We start from the raw sequence: 21692 nt of genomic DNA, 5'->3' as shown, positions 1-21692 counted from the left end.
AAACTTTTAGTTACGGTAACGCGCTGTTCATTCAGGCTGGTTGTATTTCGAGGTCAGCTATCTGCGGCATTTTGATCTTATTGTGTAATGGTGTTGGGAATGCATTATTCTTGGATATATATTCTGTATGCTCACAATACGTAGTCACTGACTACTAGTCAGCTTCTTTTTTCTGTGGTTTTGTAAACAGAGCACAGCTAAAAAGGTACAACACCATCTCCAAATGATGTAGCATTGGGTGAGTTGCCTGAAAACTTTCGGACTTCAACACTAATTTGGTAGGTGATCTCTACCCTTACCAAATTTGTTATATCAAAGGCAAGTTTCTAACCACGGATATGATGTGCGTAGGTCAGTCACCGTCATATATACACCTACTGAAAAGGGGATTTAGTAACATCTGCTTTGATAGTGGCAGCACAGCAGGGAATGATGTCCTTAGCTCTGACTCACTAACCAAAATTCAAATTGTACCAACGGGCTGGTGAGCCATCGTACATCATCCAAGCCATAATTTGGTTTTCACCTATGCCTTCATTTTCTTGTTACAACCAAGTCATTCCTTTGTTATGCAAGTGTAACTTAATCTGATCTTTTCGCAGGTCTAGATGGAGGATACTGATGAAAAAGGTGGAACTGTGCAAGTGTGCATCAAGCTATAGTTTCTCTCATGAATAAAATGTCATGAATAAAATGAAACAGCACAAACACATCTGGTTAAGCAAGAGCATTGTTTATTTGAGAAAGTCACACAGGGCATTTCCGACGTCTGGGCCAGCGATACTTGGATCACCACCAGGTCTTGTCTTCATTGCGTATACCATCCTCTGTATCATTCTGGCCTTAGCGGATTGCAGTTTCTGAGAAAAGCCGAACACCGCACCTTCAGTCAACCAAAATCTTTCAACCTCATGTGTGCTTTGCTAAGTTTCTGAAAAAGCAATTGTGAATTTTAAGGGCAGCAGAAAGGAAATTTATATTACATATTTGAAATTAGCTTTAGCTTATACTCTGTGTTTCAGGTAAAAGGGTTCATGAGCCAGGGCTGAAAGGGATAGGCTGCGTCATCAGTTATGTATGCTAGTACGGAACCATCAGGCTCCCAATCGTGAAGTCATCCTGAAAAACTTGAATGCGGCAAATGCATGTTTGGTACAAATGTTGCTGTGGTAATTTTTTTAACCACCCACAATACTTGTACAAAGTACTGGAATTTCAAAATGCGCAACTTCAACTAGAACTACAAAAATTTTCAAACTAGCAACTAGAACAGGGGTGGCCAACCTTTTCAGCCAAATCGCCACATTCGATTGACGAACTATATTCTGCGGGCCACTAGCCGCGCAAATTTTTTCAAGTTGATAGATTAATAATATTGTCACTTGACTATATTGCAAGCCTGCTGTATATCGCTGGGCTCAGTTTGCAAGGACTGGACTATTCGGCACCTGGACATATCGATATCGAAAGCTTCGTCCAACATGCGGCAATCATTTTGTGCCTAGGTTTCATAGTCGACGGTCTTTTTGCGAGCGCAAACGGGAGGTTGCGAATATATATATAGTTAGACTCAATCTGATAGATTCGGCGTTGTAGATTCGGCGTTGTTCTTTAATTTTTACGAAGGGGTAACAATATTAAAAGCAAGAAATCGAGTGACAAGATGTTGCGCTAGGCGTGTAGAAAATTTTTACTTTTGATAAATCTATCACAAAGTATTCTGCTTTATTGTGGTGTACGAAGATCTATCAAAATGTGACTGGCTCATGGATCTGCCAATGCGTCGGATTCGGAACTGATATTTCAGTCATCACATTTCAAGTGTTGCTGCCAGACTAATCAAATTTTTGATTGGCTTTGCAAGTTCACAATCTGTGCAATCCAACTCGACTCGAATCAATAAAGTTAATCCTCGATTCAGATTCGAGTAGTCGAATCATTGTGTCTAGCCCTACTAGGCACCAGAATTATTTTTATTAAAATCAACTTGTGACAGTTGCCTTCTTGAAATACATCTGATGTTTACCTGGATCTATAAACGATTGGCTTCATTGGCTAGCCTCCAAAGAGCGACAGCTACTCAGCAAGCAAGAGAAATTGAGCTCGTATAATTTGCTGGCTGCTTTTCGTTATGGTCTCGAAGCTCGTCGCAGAGTATATCAAATGTTTCTCTCACGGATTTCTCGAATTCCCTGGTTTCTCTGTACAGTGTACATACGATTAGATTTACCCAAACCATTATACAGCAATCACCAAGATAAACTGACTTTGTTGTATACGCAGGTGTGATCGGTGGTTCCTTTCATTCCAGGACTCTATCCTCTTTGCTGGCTTTCAGTTTCTGCTCTCAGCTTCGGTTGATAAGATACAAGCCAGAAACATGCTCGGGCTCTATTACTGATACTGGTATATTGAGTATATAGAGCCCCATACACATCGAGAAGGCATATCCGCAACATCCAATAGCTAAACGTTGGAGCTAACTTCTCCCCATCTCACGAATATGCCTATCCCTCATCGTTTTCCACAAGCATATTACAACTGGAACACCCCACATACATGGTTTCGTAACTATCAACACTTACGGAGAATCGCGTTCATACTGGCCATAATTTCCCGCGAATTTACCGAAAAAACGACCTGTATGAACATAAGTTCGCGGTAACTCTAAATAGGTATGAACGCGCTCTTTTCCCGGAACTGTTTCGGTAATTTTTTCTCTATGTGAACATCGCCTGTTTCGGAACGTGTTCCCGAAAGAGTTTCGTAAATCCAGTATGAAAAGGGCCTTTGACGCCGCAGGTTAGTGGAAATTATGTTTGTAATTCCGTTATAATATCCGTACTGGCATATCTATTTTCTGAAAATGACCCATTTTCATTGGATTCTGGTGGGTCCCCTATTGTGTTCCGAAGGCTGAAATATTTTTGGGGGTAATCTTGGGATACTCCTCTCGACTTGTAGCAATATATGTAGTTACGCCTTTGACGCCGCAGAGTAGTGAAAATGATTTTTGGAATTCCGTTATAATATCCGTACTGGCATATCTATTTCCTGAAAATGATCCATTTTCATTGGATTCTGGTGGGTCCCCTATTGTGTTCCGAAGGCTGAAATATTTTTTGGGGTAATGTTTGGATAATCATTTCGAATTGTAGTAATGTGTAGTTCTGCATTTGAGCCCGCAAGGGGGTGAATCTGATTTTTTGGTTTTATCGTTAAAATGTAGGCATTTGCATGTCTATTTGCCGGAATAGGATCCTTTTTGTTGACCACCTCTAAATATTAAGAGCTGGCAACCGGTTTTTCTGGGAATTTCGAAATCTGGCAACACATATTCCAGTTATTCCTAAATTTTATAGACCAAAAAAAATCATGTTGTCCATGTACATTCACAATGATTCACCCGGTCATGATATTTCTGCTGATGTGCTATTAGCATCACAGTGCAGTGTTGCCAATTTAGCGATTTTCGCGCTAGATCTAGCGATTTTTCATCCAGTTTAGCGCCAAAAAATTTGGATCTAGCGCCTAGCGATAAATCTAGCGATTGTTAAAAAGGCATTTAGCGATTATTTAGCGCTTTTTTACCGAAAATAACTAATAAAGATCGGTTCTGGCCGACGACTGGCGACGCATCTGCCACCAGAGTGCGGACTCCGATGAAATTAATGATAGCATTATCTAATCTACGGATAGATACGCAACTCCTGACGGTTACGCATGGGCAAACAGTGTCTCTTCTTGCTGAGTTATCTAAAAGTAGCATAATTGACAGTGCTATACATCTGGCGACCTGAGCGCTTAAATTTGATATAATTGGCCCCGATCGAAAGCCAGTGTCGCAGTGATCTCGAAGACACAAAACAAAATCTCGTCAGGACAATGGAACCATACACCCCGAAACAGCCCCCGAAGTCCGAAAACCAGCATTGCTCCAACAATGGCACCGCCGCAACACAATGAACATAACAATGACCAATTTCGTCCAGCGATTGTTCTGATCAATGCCGACCTCCAGACTCCCGGGGCCGCCTTGAGGTCGTTCCATTGTCTTTACAAGAATCCAATTTGCACTGTCGGAATCAGTGCGACACCAGCTCTCGTCCAAGACCAGATTCATTAAATTTCATACTCCGGGATGGTCCTCTACTTTTAGTGGCTGGCAAACCCGGTTCAAGTCGTGTTGTATCGGGTCAAGTCGCAAGTCGCGTACAAGTGTGTCAAGTCGCACACGCGTGTTCAAGTACTCCCACTCAGTTTAGAGAAGTCAAGCGCATTTCCACGGTACATCGCATCACGTATTCACGGACGCACGGAGCAAGGCACGCTTATATAGTGAGCGGTTATGCCTGCAAACCTGGTCAGTGGTCACGTATAGCGATCATTGCGCAAAGCGAACCGCTCTACCGAAATGCACTGCACGTTTTGTTCCGCTTAGAGAATACTATTATACATATTATGAACTAGAAATATGATAAGTGACTTTGGCCCCAGACGAGTAAAATACAATTGAGAAGAGTGTATTGATATTATGGTTCAATTTAACACCTTGAGCAAGTAATGCAGATTTAGCGCTATTTTTTAGCGCTTTTTTCTCAATATTTAGCGATATCTAGCGATTTTTGACACCAGTTTTAGCGATTTTCTTCCATCCGGAGTTGGCAACACTGTCACAGTGGTATTGCCATCCCAGTGCTTCTCTCGGGCTCTATACTCTAGATCAGGGGTCAGCAACGTGGGCCTAAAGTACCTGTAGCCCGCAAGGACCAGATAAGTCGCCCGCGGGCCTGTTCTAAAAAATGGAATAACAGCTCTTACCAGTGAGCTTTCATAAAATGAGATTGATTTATCTAGCTGTTGTTGTGTAAATCACACTAACATGTAACTTTGTTACTCCCGCCCGAAAAACTCAGCGAAGTACGAATAGGGCCTACAAGGTAGTGAATGAAGAGAGCAAATGAATCGTTAGCCATTAAGAATCTACGAGTAATACCAGTTTTGCAGTTTAGTATACTTTCTACGTTGTATGTCTTGGGTAGATGTGGTCAGTAACGAAGCTATTCTATACTTTTCGAAGTTCTATAAGTAGATTTTGTTTGTTTGCACTAGGTACTACAGTGGCTATGACTTTAGAGTAGGCTACTTCTACTTATCTATTTTATATTCTAGGCAAAGCAAAGCTAGATTCCCCTCGAATTACATTGTATTACATTGGACGTTGCTATAGGCTTCTACTTTTACCACCTATACGGTAGGCCTACACTACCGAAAACTTTTATGCGACTCATTGTCGACTCACTATTATAGCACGAACTCTGACCAGCAACTCCCTTACTTGCTCGGGACATTGATCATTCAACCAGTCATTATTTCTCAGTTCTTATCTAAGTATGGAAGTCCAGTCTTCTGGTTGGAAGTCTTCCGGAAAAGTGATCCTGTTTTATGCGCAATCATGTGAGTCAGATATCTTATTGCATACGGGAACTTCTAATGCAGACCTGGACAATGTGCGGGCCAAATGGGGCCCACGACACGATTTTGAGTGGCCCGCGGAAGGTTACCTGGAATTCAGAACATAATACCTATAGGCCTACACTACAAAAAAAAATTAGACAAATTTGGTCTCAAATCGATTTTTTACAAAAAAAAGTCTTAAAGACCAATCACAAATTGATCGAAAATAGTAGCAGTACCTTGGTGGGCATCGTTTTCAATGTTAGGGTCTGAGCGAAGGGGAAGCATGAGAGAGACCTGAATTTGCAGTGTTGGACTGTTGGGATGATACTGTATTAAGGACTTTACAAGATATTCACTAGATATAGTAATCAAGGTACATGCCACTTACTACTCACATGTACTATTCAGATCAATATACATATGGTTGTCTTAGTTGAAAATAGCATTTATGGTGAGTGGGTAAAATGAGACCAAAAATACTGCACAATTCGTCTTAAAAACAAGACCAAAAAAACTGAAGCATAAAAAATTATCTCGATAAGCTAGCTGTGTCTGTGAAGTCTTTTTAGAAAAGTATTGTCCCATGGTCTCTCTCACTCTCCCCCTTCACTCAGAACCTAACATTGAAAAGGATGCCTCCAAAGCAGTGCTTCTATTATCGATCAAGTTGGGTCTTAGTTTTGAGACGGCAAGTACTTGTTAACACTAATTGGTCTTCAAGACTTTTTTTGCTAAAAAAACGATTTGAGACAGAATGTACTTGGTAAGACTAATTGGTTTTGAGACTTCTTTTTCTAAAAAATAGATTTGAGACCAAATTTGTCTAATTTTATGCTCTTGGTCCATGTCAACTTTCCGGTCCCATTTTTAAGACCACAAATCATGTCATTCATTGATTAGTGAAATTTGTCTTAGAAACAAGACCAAAAATACTGACACATCATAAACTGTCTTAATAAGCTTGTTATGTCTTAGAGCTCCTGACCCCTGTCAACTTTCCGGTCTCATTTTTAAGACCACAAATCATGTTGTCACTTGATTAGCGAAATCTGTCTTGAAAACAAGACCAAAAATATTGACACATCAAAAACTGTCTTAATAAGCACAACATGTCTCATGAGATGCGTTTTATTGGTCTCATTTTTAAGACCAAATAATTGTGACAATTATATATGGTCTTAAACAGCTGAATCTGTCTCAATTTTAAGACTTCAATTCATCAGTGAGACTGAAATAGCTGAAAATGAGACCAAATCATCCTCTTTTCTCAAATTTGAGACCAAATTTGTCTAATTTTTTTTGTAGTGTACTTTTGAATGTTAATCCGTGGACTAAAATCACAGGCTGTATAAGCTTAACTGGACATGCGTTCACTATGAATCCTGTATATTTATATGTCATATTTTTGAGTGATAACTCATTTCAGTGAATAATGACAATGGTGTTTATTTGAGTGACAAATAAATTCAAATTCATGATCAAAAGGAACTGCATTTAGGCCACTCAAATGATTCATCACTTGAATAACTCAATTAAAGCGGCATCCGTCAACTTGCCCCTGAAATCGACTGTATTTATGTCACTCGATATATTATAGTCATCAAACTGATAAACACCCACTCGAAATTCCCCTTCAACAGATCACGTTATGATCAACTTAATTTTATCGTTGAAAATAAATCAATATGTAGCTAGGCTTGTTGTGAAGATTGTTCATCATCACTACGTGGCACGCCACTGTTCAAGGCACATCACCTGAAAGACACTCATAATTACACATAGGGTGGGTTATTGAACCCATGTGGAACTGTAGTCTGAAATGCATGGTATATTTCTAGATTTTATCAGCATTGCTACGATCCTTGGCACCGGAATTCTTGGTCTTCCTGCTACTCTGAGCAAATCCGGCTTCTACCCATTCGTTCTTACGTTCTTCCTGAATTTTGTAATGCAGGTCAGTTTTAATATACCGTACCGTATTCTCGAACATTTTGATAGATATGGGATCGGGTGTGGTCAGGTAATCGTTGCGATTCTTACGAACATTCCATTGCTATCAACTTCATTGAGTGAACCCCCCTCGTTAGTTTTGAAAAATTTGCGAGTGAAAGAGAGAGAGCTAATTTATTCAATGCTTGCACGTAACACACAATATTTCTACAAATAGTTGTATTCGTATAAGAATAGAACATTACCTGTAAAATCATTATTTTTAGTGCCGGTATTACGAAGGACTAGTACCGGTAATTGAAGTGTAAAAATTCCTAATTTCTATTCAGACTCCTTTCCAAATTTCACTCGGCAGAAGTCGTATATCTGGCCCAGATCCAATCCTGGCTACGTGCTCCATGCCCAGATTTCACTGGCTACTTGATAAAATTGTTGGGTTGGTTAAAAAAAACGCTTCACACCAACTTAAACACAATTCCAACTTGTGGAATCGAAATTCTCGCAGTAGAAAGTTTTGAATCAATCATTAGGCCTAAAACATGAAAAATAATTTTTTTAAATTTTTCCGTCGACCCTATAAAATTGTTAGGCTGTCAGTTGAGACGATGCATACCAAATTTGGCTCGATTCCAACCACTAGAAGCGAATGTTTTTGTCTGTGACATGTAATAATGATGAAAACAAGCATAACGGTATGCCAGGAATGGTAAAAAGTTGGCCTACATAATTATACTATCCATATATTAGTTATAAACGAATATGTAGGCTACTCATTTTGATTTGTTGTGTACCTACACTACTGTACCACACAGTCTATCAGTTGTCTGTCTTCGTAATTATTACATCACACAACAACGTATTTCCCTCATTTCGAATTCGATTCATCCTTTTACAGAGGATCCCTACTGATGAAAGTCAGCCAAAAAGCCTTCAGTGAATATATTGGCGATATGAAGTTATTGTTTCACGTCACTGTTTTGTTTCAGATCATCGCAATTTACCAGATGGTTGACGTTCTTCAATATGCCAGGACGGTTCTAAGCAAGCACAACTACGCAAGTGCTGAGGGCGACGACGTCTCAGATCGGGCTTTGCTATTGGATCGGAATCGAGACGAGTCTGATTCCATGGAGGAAAGTGGGAGGTCGGTGCATTCTGCATCATTTCTGCATACGATCTTGAATGAGGGATGAAGTTTTGTTGCATGAATGTGTTGGAATGATTTGACCAACGCAGTTTATGAACGACAAAGCATGTTTTCTGGGATTTGTAGCCTTGTCGAGAGCCCAAGTCTGTAGAGGCCAGTGTGGGGATCAAGTCACTATCTTCGATTCCTTGTGAATTTTGACTCAAGTCAAGTGGAGTAATTTCAAAATAATTAAATTCAATTCAAGTGTTCAAAGTCCTCTAAAATTTCCGGATTTTCTTGTCAATATCAAGTCATTAAATATTTTTGGTTTGTGTCGATTTTAATGTGGGGTCCACTGATACATACGCACAATTTCATGTAGGCTAGACCAGTGCTCTTCAACTGGTTATACCTAAGCGCCAAAATATCCAGTAGTTCATCAGTACGTAAAGGTATGCAAGGGTGCGTGACAAACTTCTTACGCAAGGTGTGAGCAGGTTTGGACAGAGGGGCCGACCATTTTCATAAACAGTGATTATATACATACATTGAGTGTTCCTAAGTCTTCAGTGTGCTTGAGTTCATCACAAGTTTGGGAGCTCACCACACCAAAAATATCAAGAGTACTGGGCTAGGCTACATCGAATTAGCTACATTTGCTGCGATTTCGGAATTAAAATACTAAGATGACATCAATCACCACGGTTATTTACTTAATTTGACGAAAGACCGCTCACAAATGTATGCTCCATTTAATATAATATGGTAGTAGGCCTATAATTCTATTATGCCAGTCAAATCCATTATTACGGCAGTTAAGGACATGTCGGAACTGTGTTGTCTGTAATGTTGTTGGTGGTGGAACTGATCATATCAAAATCGGAAACTGAAATGGAATCCAGTAAATAAAGGATTAATATTATCGCGATGTAGAATATTTCATGATTTAAAAATGGACCCAAACATTCGTGAAAGAGTCATGTCATATTTTTAATGCGTTGAGGCCGAGTCAAGTCATTTTAGGGTAGTGACTCAAGTCATTCAGAGTGAGCCCAGAACTGCTTGTAGCCTGCGGCGTATCGTCAGTGCAGACTTGGACAACTAAATAATTCTAGTTGTCTAATTTCACTTTATTAGATCGAAATACCGGTAATCTAATTGTAATCTAATTTGTAAAAGCTGAACATTTTCTAGTTGTCCAAGTCTGCGTCAGTGCTCCCATTTACAATGCTGCATTTTAAAACCTTCATTTCCGTGAAAATCATCATGTACCTTGGAACAGCAGTAGGACTATTTTTCGATAGTATTTCTAGCTTTACTATCATCCACTTCACCACAAATATCTAAATATTTTCTATACACATTTTGCACTGGGGTTGATAGTCGGTAAAATTATAGACTCTGGATTCAATCCGACACCCCTCTTTGTAATCTGGATTTTAATCTCAAAAAAAAAATTTACCGTACGGCCAATTATTTCATTAAAAATTTTACAGCTCGACTGATCATCCCAACAGCGTCGTCAATGCACCGACAGAAGAGTATTCTACTTTTGAAGCCCAACATCGTAAGTGTTTGAAATAATGCCATTACGTTAATGTCTGCTCCAAGTGGGAGCAGATGGGACGGGCACCAGGGTTGTAACCAAGTCACAAGGCTCCGAGTCACAAGTCAATCTCACTTTTATATTTTTGACTCGAGTCAAGTCGAGTCATTTTCAATTTCCACCGAGTCAAGTCCGAGTCCAAGTCAGCGAACAGAGGTTCGAGTCCGAGTCATGGTATTATGACTCGAGTCCGAGTCCAAGTCATTGTGTTGACTGCTCAGTTTCCAGTTAAAGTCTTCCTGAACCCACTTTTTTAACTCTGTTTGGTGATATTGAATGGTTCGCATTTATAATATATCAATTTTCCTCACTTTAAGCAGTTTCTGGTCGCATTTTCAAGCACCAGTACCAACAAAGGAAATCCTAATGGTGTGTTGGCTTCGAAATTACGATGAAATGTCGGTCTTGGCCGTCTCAATCTCGAGTCAATGACTTGCTTCGAGTCATGCGGAATGACTCGAGTCCAAGTCGAGTCAATAAACAGATTGACTCGAGTCGAGTCATTTCTGTATTTTGAGAAAAAGACTCTAGTCGAGTCGAGTCATCCGAAAATCGTGACTCGAGTCTGACTCGAGTCATTACAACCCTGACGGGCACGAAGATTCCGGTAGTCGATTTTTAAGAAAGTATCAATTTTGGTGATTCGAGAAGTCAGTGTCGATGTTTTTGAGTAAGGAAATTGTTTGCCCCCCGTTGCTAATAAATAGTCAATTTACAAATTATCGTTTTTGTCCTATTGTGGGAGCCTAGAAGAAAGAGTTACACGTTCAAATCACCGTAAAACGATACCACTGCCTTGTTTTTTAGATCCGGACCCCGAGAGCGGCACTACCGAGCCAAACTTCCATGCTATCGCGAAACTCTTCATGCCGACGCTGGTGCAGCCTATGTTTTTGATTGTAATATTCTTCCATTTGTGAGTATCGCTTCTTGTATTGCATATTATAGCCTGGCATGCATGATATGCCAAATATTCTCTCTTTTTCAGCATAGTCATCATCATTTCTTATGCACTTGCTGGATCGGAGGCTTACGCTCAGATTTTTGGAGTCACGTGAGTTTGAAGATATCTAAATTGAATATAGCCCCGACTGATACCGCTAATATGCCAATGTACAGGGTTGTATACTCGATTAAAGTAACATGATTTCGTTTCAACTTGACTGGAGTCATTTTCTTAAGAATGGAAAATGACTCGACTCGACTAACTTTGTGTATTGACTCCTGCGTCAGGACCGATACTTGATTTATCTGTTTCAATAAACATATTAAAAGTAAGAAGATGAATATATTTTGAATGTGAGGTCTTTGATATCAGCCGAGAATTTCCAAAAAATGAATTGAACCCGAGTTGAACTCGATAATGAACAGTGAGCAGAATAACTGGTACTCGGGACTCTACGCTGTGCTCCATGACTTGGATTCGGACTTGACTCGGTGGCGAGTTAAAAATGACTCGAGTCAAAACTTAGAAGGAAGATTGACCCATGACTTGGAGCCTTGCGACTTGATTACATCCCTGCCAATATACGATATAAGTTCAATATTTTCTGCCAGTATTGTGAGTTCATTTCGCAGGCCAGACCAAAGATTTGATTGAGGTAGTCAAAATAGCCAGCGGTGCTACTCGAGTAGAAAGGAAAGTAGCTTTATAAATTTCTACTCGAGCACCACTGACGTAGAGATTTAGAAGACATGTTAAACTACTTCAAGTGGAAGTAGGTTTTCAAAGATCTGAAAAATACTAAAGTGAGTAGTCGGTACGAAGTAGGTTTGTAATCACGTCACAAGGTTCCGAGTCGAAAGTCAATCTTGCTTTTATAGTTTTGACTCGAGTCAAGTCGCGTCATTTTCAATTCATACCGAACCAAGTCCGAGTCCAAAGTGAGGGAGCAAATGGTAGACTCCGAGGCATGGTGTTGAGACTCGAGTCCTAATCATAGCGTTCACGTTTCATTATTGAGATCAAGTTAGGTTCAACTCGATTTTTTGAAACTCTTCAACGGTGATATCGAAGGCTTCACATGCATACTGTACGAATTTTTCTCACTCTTATCATTTAGTAGACAGTTCTAGGTATATTTTTCAATGGCCCCGACACGCGAGACTTGAACCAAATCACGTAGAATTTCTCGAGCCGCATGACATGGTCGACTCGTGCACAAGTCGGTTCAATACACAAAGTGACTCAATCCGAGTCGAGTCAATTTCCAGTTTTAACGAAATGACTCGAGTCGAGCCAGCAAACATTCTCGAGTCGAGTCATGACTCGAGCCATTACAACGCTGGTACTAATTCACATACTTTCACCAGTTAATTGTAGCTGGCTACTTGGAATTGCAAAATGCATCAAGGCATAAGTTCAATGACTCTATAAATAGGCGTGACCTCTGAAAAAAAAATCAAGTTACTGTGACACATGCTTTTCCACGCGGTTCTTATGACAATTTTGCTCATAAATTTTGGGGAAACTTATCTCAATACTACTACGGCACTATTGATTTCCATCAAAGCATGGCTCCATGGTACGGTTTCCTCCGACCCTAGATACGAAAGTAATTCCAATCCAAAATTACAGGCCATCAATGATAACGCCGTATTTCACTTGGATTCTTGCGGCCGTCGTAATTTTGGGACACACCGTAATAAAACCGGGTATCGCCGTCTTGACTCTCGCGAAGGGAACTCTACTTTTTGTAACGGTAGGGTCCTTACCTTACAAAGATTTGCTGTGTCGTTTACACTGCAATGTTTTTGACAGGTAGTTGTGACTATATACAGCGGGGCCGCTATAAATAATGAGATCAGCGACGATTGGAGGTTCACAGATCAGCCGTTGTTGATGGGCATTGTGGCGCTGTCTGGGATTATATTGGTAATTGCTGGACGAAAAAAGTCGTGACGTACTTTTTTTGATGCATGATCCTCTGCCTGTCTTCAAGCCGAGACGCTGGGTAATTTCATAGTTCTGCTACGATATTTTCGCAGAGGTAGTCGGAAACCAAGTGTTTCACTGATTCGGACTAGTCAAGTCAGTATTGCCTACTTATGGTGGTTAAGCTTATTAGACTACGCTTCCACTAGTACTCGTACAGTTTTTTAGGCCAAGCGACCTTGGAATTTTTTAAGTGGAAGGTAGTAGTTTTAGCACGAGTTTACATGGCTTTTACGAGAGAAGTTGTATACAAAACGTGGAATATAGCTCGTTTCGTAGCAACTTAATGTATATTCAAAGATGGCGCCGATTTCAAGTGTCATTTTACATTAATCGCAAAGATGCATCTGGCAATTTCGAAATTAGCCATCTCTGATTGAGAAAGTGGTCCCTCGACCCAATCTATTTATGAAACTACTTCGGTACTTGCGAGACCTTCATTTTCTAAATTAGCTACTTGGAATAGTTTTGACATTAAATTGTAATATAAAGTTACTTCTATTTGAGGAACGTAGCTGGTGACTTTGACCGCCTCTGTGTTTTCGTTACCATTCTATCTCTGTAAATCTGTCTTTCGTTGGCACTGTTATTCTTTTACTCCATTTCGGCTCGTATTATTGATTTGGAATAAGTAGCATTGCATGTAAGCGCGTAGGAAGTGGCGTTCTCATATCGATTGGTGGCTATTGTTTCCTTCATGTCTGCTGGATTTCCTTCCTTCTTTGCGGTAGGTGTAGGCTCCGGCTGTTTTGTCTAACGTGTGACATGCCGATTTATTTTGAAGCATGTCTTGAAGCACTGCGTAGCTCTTTCATTGATAGCTCTTGTTCAGTTATGTGTCAAATTGCTTCCAAATCTTGAATTCTACCTTTTTCGCAGCACTTATGAGTAGGAATAGGACATTTCATGTCTGTTATTGTTTATTTTTGTGGCATATACCCCGGCTCATGTAGCCTATCAAAGCATGGTATTGATATGGCATTGCTAGGCACCTTAAGATGTATACTTTAGTGCAGTGTTTCATAACCTTTGCTAACCTGCGTAGTGCGGAATACATACAATAATTTAAAATCCTTTGCAGTAGCTAGTCCACTAAATTTATGTGGTTATAAAATCAAAAATCCACCTCAAAAACTACTCATCTATTCATCGATTACAGAACAACATTGAAATATAATTTTCATACAAGACTAAAACATTTGTATTGGATAGTAGGACTATTGCAATCAATGGACTTCTGTAAAGAAATGCGAGGCTTCACCTTGGAAAGTGCCATTGTATTGTTTGGTCGAAAAGCAGCAGCGGGGTTTCAATTTCTTAATTATAAATGAGCTAATAAATGTTGGAGGTGGAATTGGCATTTCAGAACAATGGGTTTTGATTTTGAACCACGGCCCACCATACGTACGCCACTGCACATGACGTACCGACATAACCGTCACAATTCGACTACCGATCGGAATCTCGGCCTAATCACCTGCAGTCAATGATGGCCAAGATGGGCGTATCGTCACAAATCGTATGTCTGAATTGACTGTGTGTCTTGACCTTCAGACAACCCCCAATGTTCTATGGAATACCGGTTGAGAATTACTGCTTTAGTGGCCCTAATGCTGCCGTATAGCATATGTTTTTGATCCATTTCAAGTGATCCAGGCCTATAGGTTATGTTGTTAAGTTAGTGTCAAAATCCCTATTTAGGCAGCGCCCTATTCAGACCGCTGTGCAGTGTGCACATATCTCATTTATATTCCACGGTACGGCAATGTAAACCTACCATAAGGAGGTTACTTGTGCAGAAGACTATGCTGTTGAGACGTAGGTCGATTTTGGGGCAGGACGTGACATATATATATTTTTGCGTTTCTAAGGCACCAATTTTGCAGCGTATGATCAAAACTAAATCAAATATAGCCATTTGCTGATGTACAATTGTGCTGTTGTTAGGATGATTACAATGTATAAATGGAAATCATCCTTAGAACATGTTGCAGTTGTCATGAATGAGGAACCCGTGGTCTTCAATGCTTGTCTAACAATCCTCATTAATTTTAGGAAAGTAGCCTACGTTAAGAATATGGTTACACAGATGCATTACCAAAAAATAGTACTGGCCAACTGGCTATTATAAAATAATCCATCGATTGCATAAAGTGGGTGTAAGTGGCCTCTGATAGTAGTATTGACCCATTCCGTCGCCCATTCCGGTAGCATCGAAATTAAAATATCTCCATCGAGTGTACAGCTGAGCTGGATTTTTAAGTAGGTGATATCACCTTGTGCTGGTGGCCAAAACGCGGAGTGACATTGCGGTACTAGGCTGACACACAACGGCAACAGACTTCAAATCTTTGAAAACCACTGAAATGTACTGAAGTAATTTGATAATTCTGTGGTCTGTTCAGGTTATGCCGATGTTGTTTGAAAAGTTCGAGCCCGTTCGTAGTCAAATGGTTGGTTTTCGGAATTCATTGATAGCCGGCATCAGCACTTGCTTTGTGTTGAATGTGATGTGGTAAGTTGTTATCGAGCAGAAATTTCCAGCATTACTTCTACCAGTATTCAAACATTGTCAATGACTATTTTAGCAACCTAAATTTTAAACTGTTGAATGAAAAACTGTAACTCCATAATAGTGGTTCTCAAACACAGGTGCGCATCAACATTCCGTTTAGATAGGCAAAGATATTTCATATTTATTTCCCAATTGGAAATACTAAGAAGAGTGAGGCTTGTTCGTTGAATAGATGAATAAAACACTTGAATCTTAACGGATTCAGTAATTGGGTACGTACTTTCGAAGGCTTTATGACATGATATAGGGTTCATGGTCTACTTACTTGCCTTTCGTAAATTAGAAATTACGGATCCTTTTCGGATCCGGCATCTTGAAAAAATGCGATTCCTGAACCAATCCTGTTTTGATGAACATACCGGGTTCTGGTTCGGTCCGAATTCTAATCCATTGTTGTTGAGAAATATTCTGACAAAAGGAAGTTGCTATGTAAAGATAAAACACTAATAAATGAGTTGATGTCTCGTATTCGTTCCTCTATTAACATGTCTCTGAAGGTTACCGCTACTATAGTATAGTAGACGAGACGTCTATTTAAATATGTGAGGTTTACTATGTACTGGCATACATGATGATGCATAAGACACCGAGATCTAATTTGAGCCGAATTGAATGCTTTCGAGACTGACCTTCAAGTTTGTCAACTCTCATATTTCAATAATAGGTGCTGGGCGGTTCTGAAAGTCGTCCCGCAAACCTACCAAAGTTGTAACACGTCGCGAACGCGCGAGGACGATGCTGACGGGCATTCTGTTTCCGCGACAAAATGTGATCCGTATCTAACTTTGGAAGGGTGAGTAGATTTTTTAACTGTGAGTAGAACTTTGCAAAAACAATTATATCAGCAATTCGATTCCGAGTCATGTATTAAGCTTCGAGTCGCGTATTCGACCATCGCAAAGTATGAGGTCACAACTGTGACAATGAATTGTAAAGTTGAAAAATACACATCCTAAATAACTTCCTACTTTTGAACCAGGACTATTTTCGCAGCATTGTGTGAACATTGTGACCATCGATCAGTAGCATACTTGACAGAAATGTTGTTCCATCAAAATTTGTGGCCTTGTTCAACATGTTTCCGAATGATGAGATACGGCTATATATTAGGCCCTACTCGTGGTGTGAAGGCAGATTTACAGTAGGCCTACTCATAAAAATGAACTCTCGCTATCCCACTTGAATCATTGCAATTGATACTCGGCTCGAATCCGAGTACTTGAAACGTTGTGCTTCACCCTAATAGCCGGTAATTGCCGACACAATATACAATATATTTCTGGCAGAGCGAAGGCAAATGGAGAGATATCAACCGTTCCCCTCACGAAAGTAAGTTTATTTTCTAAAGTCAATAGTAATACGTATGTGATGTCAGTAATAAAGTACCTCTAGTTTTTCTGTTTGCTGAATCCTTGTTTGTCGGCACGTCACTCCTCAGTCGCACGCTTCTGGTCCTGTTTCAAATCAAAGACGAAGTAGTTCACTCTTGCCAATTGTGAGGCAGATTTTAGGCGCATTCGCATCGTTTCTAATTAGAATTCAATCCAATTCTATGGTTTAATTACCAAGTACACGCAGTAGGATAGTTTCTTTTGATTCTCTTCGAGTCACATTATTTGATAGTTGAAATATGGCTGGATTGGAAATGCCTGATTTGAATGAGTTACCGTCAAAAATATTCCGATTTGATTTGAAATTGGTGATTTGCTTTGCCGATCCTTAGCAATAGCCGAAGGCTGAAATCTGGGCTTCTCCCTCAGTAATGTGTCATTTGAGCGACAGAATTTTGTTTTTTTTTGGTGCGACACATTCAAAACTGCCCATCTATTTGTTATGTGGCAGAAATAAAGTTATTTTGAGCGACCCGTTCGCATGGCACATTTAAATAATCGAGTCTGACCACCAAAAGTAGGCCTGACCTAACTTGAATTATCATTTGTCACTCTAATTGGCATTGTCACCCAGTTCAGTGTCTACCTATGAGTTTCTGATCCTGTCATGTTTAATTTTATGGGCCCTCCGACTTTTCCAGCTTATATCGATGGAGGAGATGGATATGGAATGGATCGCCGTTGGTATTCAAGTGTTCATAATGCTCAGTATCACAGTATCGTTCTTGACTATGGGCTGTGCAATGCAGCACACTGGTACGTGTGCGAATTTCGAAAGCGTTAGTTTATTTTGGCGATATTGATTTGCGGATGGAACATTTGTGATTTTTGTGTTATGTGATTACGAACGTGGATTTTGACTTGGACATGAGTCACTAATTAGGAATTAGACTAGAGAAGAAGTTGCAGCGTATATGTATACTCGATTACAAGTAGCCTACTAGTAATGAACAAGACCTGTCTTAACTGCTTGTAGTGGAAATAGAAATTTAAGATCTGAAAAGTATTCAAGTCGTTTCAAAAAGTACATTCGGTCGATTTGTCGCATACTTTTAGCAGTTGATTGAAGGTGGCCACGTTGGAATTTCATCTTTGTGACTAACGCAAAATGATTAATAACACTCTGAGTATGTGCAATTTTCTATAATATACTCAGTTACAGTCATATAGGGGCTATTTCAGCCAGTCGTTATGACAATTTTACTCATAAACAACTTGATAGAAAACCTATCCCGGAACTACTTCTAATTTACAAAATGCCAAAACTGAGAAGTAAATAAAAAAGCTGTTAAGTAAAAGTGGATACAGACAACAACATAATCACTCGAGTATTTAGTGCAACTAGGTAAAACTACTTGACTGCTCCGAAAAGTACTTTGTTACAGACCAAGTGACCACCTCTAGCTTTGGCACAAATGCAAATCCTGCCAAAATTTGACTTCCTTTGCGGTTCAAATCCGAATGTGTGTTTATCTCCGTTGCGTTGATTACATTTGCCTTCAGTTTGCGGTTGGGTGGACGATTTCATGTCGCGTCACACGGGATGGAAGCTGACGGTGAATTCCAGATGTTGCTCGAAGCCCAACTTTTTCTGGCATGTCTTCGCCGGACTGAATTGCTTTACAGTCGTGTTTTTAGTGGCAGCACTCGATCCCAAGGTATGTCAGAGTATTGATATCGGATCACTGATTCGAAGGCGATTGGAATTCGTTTCTATCTCGTTCTATTTCAATAAGAAATGCTGGGCAAACTCTAGTACCAGAGTAACTCGATTATGTGATCAGTAGGGCGAGTTTTTGCAACTTTTTTTACAGCTTCCGGGAGCTTCCTAAATACTCAGAAGTTATGTAGTATGGTGTTTTAAGCTGTTGAAGGATTCTTATATTGTAACTTTCTGCAACTGTTCTCCACATTTCTCATGCAACTTTTAGTTACTTTTTCGTTTTTCATGAAACTTTTTGCGATTTCTCTTGCAAATTTCTGAAAGTTTCTTCGATTTTTCATGCAACTGAACTAACTGTTTACTGGAAATATTTTGGATCATATGTAAATAGATCGCTTGATTATTTCACTGTCGTTTAAATTTGAGGTCCTTTCTGATTTGACATACATCGAGGCTAGGCCTCCGAAAAGTATATCTTCACTGGGTCAATTTTTTCAGGCTATTGATTTGTTTGAAGTCGCCGGCTCTGAGTTTTGCTACACTGCTTTGCATACGGATCGCTTCGAGTATATCATACCCTAATAATTTCAAGGAACTTGTCAATAAATGCAACTTTTTAGTGCAACTTTGTGAAAAATAAATGTAACTTTTCACTGCAACTTTTCGAAAAATAAATGCAAGTTTCTGCGGATTTGACCGCAACAAAAACTTGCCCTAGTTTTCAGTATGGATGATATGCTCAGTTCAAATAGGTTCCTGTGATGCGGCCCACAAAGGAAAAACTGCTAATCTTACATCAGGTTAAAGACAATTTGGCATTTTTCGACTGCACCTACTGCATGGCACTTTGTGACAATGCCGCCGGCTGATCACGACTTCGCAGAAATGTCGTTCCCACTAATGCAGACTTTGACAACTTGATAATTCCAGTTTTCTAATTAAATTGATTAGTAGAGAAAATGCAGGTAATCTAATTCTAGTCTAATATGTGAAGTGTTTATATCAGGGGTCACCAACTAAAAACTGGCCCGCGAGTTGGTGGCCTTTTGTTTAAATGCTCTAATTTCAATTCAAATCTCATTTCTGGTGTAAAGGCATTTGTCCTTCTCATGCATATAAGAATGAACTTGATATGATCTGAACTTGATCTTTTTCGTATATCTGTTTTAGACTGGATTTACTTCAATTTTCGAGGTGTTGCGAATTCAGTACTCCTATTTCTGAGCTAATTTGGAAAAACTGTGGGACTACAATACTAATTGATCTAATTCCGAAAATTGGAATGTTTTCCAGTTGTCCAAATCTGCACTAACGGCCGTAGAGTGGTGCTGTGTTTTAGATTAACTGTAATACGATCTGTTGAGGTTGCAATGCTCCTTTGATGGGAAGAAAGTATCGAAACTATGATTCTCGTTGGTAATATACCTTTTAGTAGAAAGAAGTGTATAATTTCGTCTACTCTACTCACTCTCAATTAATATAGTAGATTCCAGGGTTGTAACCAAGTCACAAGGCTCCGAGTCACAAGTCAATCTCACTTTTATAGTTTTGACTCGAGTCAAGTCGAGTCATTTTCAACTCACCACCGAGTCAAGTCCGAGTCCAAGTCATCGAGCAGAGGGTCGAGTCCGAGTCATGGTATTATGACTCGAGTCCGAGTCCAAGTCAATGTGTTGACTGCTCAGTTTCCATTTAAATTTTGGTAAACTCGCTTTTTATAGCTCTGATTGGTGATATCGAATGGTTCGAATTTATAATATACTAATTTTCCTCACTTTTAGCGGTTTCTGGTCGCATTTTCAAGTACCATTACCAATAGATGAAACTCCGATAGGGTGGGTACTTCACTATCCCTCGAAATTACAATGAAATGTCGGTCTTGGCCGTCTGTGTCTCGAGTCATATGACTTGGTCCGAATCATGCGCAATGACTCGAGTCAAAGTCGAGTCAATACACAGATTGACTCGAGTCAAATCAAGTCTTTTCTGTATCTATAGAAAATGAGTCGAGTCAAGTTGAGTCATTAGAAAATCACGACTCGAGTCGTTACAACCCTGGCCTAACCCTCATAATTTTCATCAACGTCGTTTTAAAAGCCTCCGATTTCTTTCTACTTCTTCATTTCAGGGTTTCGTGGTGATTCTGGAGCGCGTCACCTCAATTTCCACGAACTTGCTGTACGGAATTTTTATGTTCATTTGGATACGGCAGATCAGGTCCGCCGAGTATAAATACGTGAAGATCAGTTTGGAGAATGGGTGTATACTACGATGGAGTCACTACGTTTCCCTCGTGTACTTCAGCGCCGCTATCGTTTACGATGTGATAACTTGGTCTATCGGCCGTTGAGGGATGGTGCTGAATTTGATTTCCGATTATGCTTTTACCAGTTCTGTCAATTTTCATTGGTTTTTATTTTTCTCGGGAATTGCACATTGTGGTTGCTGCACTGATTACTTTCTGTTGTCGTTCACCGTTACCTGCGTGTTTTCGTTTTCAGATCGTGTTTCGTACTGTCGTCGTTTACATGTATTTGCCAGACTGAGATTTACTACTTTTATTCTTCTGAAATACAGGATATTTGTAAGTTGGGCGGCGTTCTTTAAAATTATGTAACAAACTATGACAGAGTTACTCGGACTGGCGGACCGCGGTCCGTATGCAGACCTTTTCAGTGTTGAATCCAGACGCTACAAGTCGGCAGCTGCGGAATAAAAATGAAGAAAATTGGCCTGGTGTAAATCACCATAGTAGTAGGTTTACCACACGTCCTATTTTAAGAGGATTCGTCCTCTTTTTTGAAAGTGTCCTCGGAGGACGCCCAAATGTCCTCTTTTTTGACAATTTGTCGTCCTTTTCAAAAATTAGGTTAAATGTATGTGAAAATAGGACTGAGATGTAGGAAATCAGCAGTCAAGTAAAGGCCCGGCGGGTCTTTCAGGAGTTGAGCCAGAAATACGACCTTTTTTAGTTCGGAGTCAA

At 39.8% G+C, this 21692-nt stretch overlaps 1 protein-coding gene and 1 long non-coding RNA gene across 2 annotated transcripts; one reads left to right on the top strand and one right to left on the bottom strand.

Annotated features, from left to right (window-relative positions):
• Positions 1 to 626: 626 nt before the first annotated feature.
• Positions 627 to 2759, bottom strand: LOC145458369 (uncharacterized). Its single transcript, XR_013921119.1, has 3 exons — positions 2268 to 2759; positions 2027 to 2201; positions 627 to 931 (listed from the first exon to the last, which is right to left on the bottom strand). It is a non-coding gene; the product is annotated as an uncharacterized LOC145458369 (long non-coding RNA).
• A 2578-nt stretch (positions 2760 to 5337) lies between these two features.
• LOC145458136 (uncharacterized) lies at positions 5338 to 21301 on the top strand. The gene is made up of 14 exons (XM_080336490.1): positions 5338 to 5457; positions 7299 to 7414; positions 8397 to 8554; positions 10036 to 10106; positions 10953 to 11061; positions 11134 to 11199; positions 12724 to 12847; positions 12907 to 13020; positions 15486 to 15595; positions 16320 to 16448; positions 16942 to 16984; positions 17688 to 17802; positions 18550 to 18704; positions 20838 to 21301. Exons 1-14 carry the CDS (start codon positions 5394 to 5396, stop codon positions 21057 to 21059), a joined length of 1596 nt encoding a protein of 531 aa, XP_080192616.1. The 5' UTR covers positions 5338 to 5393; the 3' UTR covers positions 21060 to 21301.
• The last annotated feature ends 391 nt before the right edge of the window (positions 21302 to 21692 follow it).

Source organism: Botryllus schlosseri, chromosome 2 (genome assembly GCF_051294905.1).
Source record: "Botryllus schlosseri isolate E-star chromosome 2, Bs_hap1, whole genome shotgun sequence".
Classification (NCBI taxonomy): domain Eukaryota; kingdom Metazoa; phylum Chordata; class Ascidiacea; order Stolidobranchia; family Styelidae; genus Botryllus; species Botryllus schlosseri.
The sequence above is the reverse complement of the archived record's forward strand: the minus strand, read 5'-3'. Positions and strand labels throughout refer to the sequence as shown.

Excerpts from the sequence above, each read along its gene's own strand:
- LOC145458136 (XM_080336490.1), top strand. The coding sequence starts at position 5,394 with ATGGAAGTCCAGTCTTCTGGTTGGAAGTCTTCCGGAAAAGTGATCCTG. Across the intron at positions 10,107-10,952 it reads TACTTTTGAAGCCCAACATC|ATCCGGACCCCGAGAGCGGC; the intron begins GTAAGTGTTTGA and ends CTTGTTTTTTAG. Across the intron at positions 15,596-16,319 it reads TTTGTGTTGAATGTGATGTG|GTGCTGGGCGGTTCTGAAAG; the intron begins GTAAGTTGTTAT and ends TTTCAATAATAG.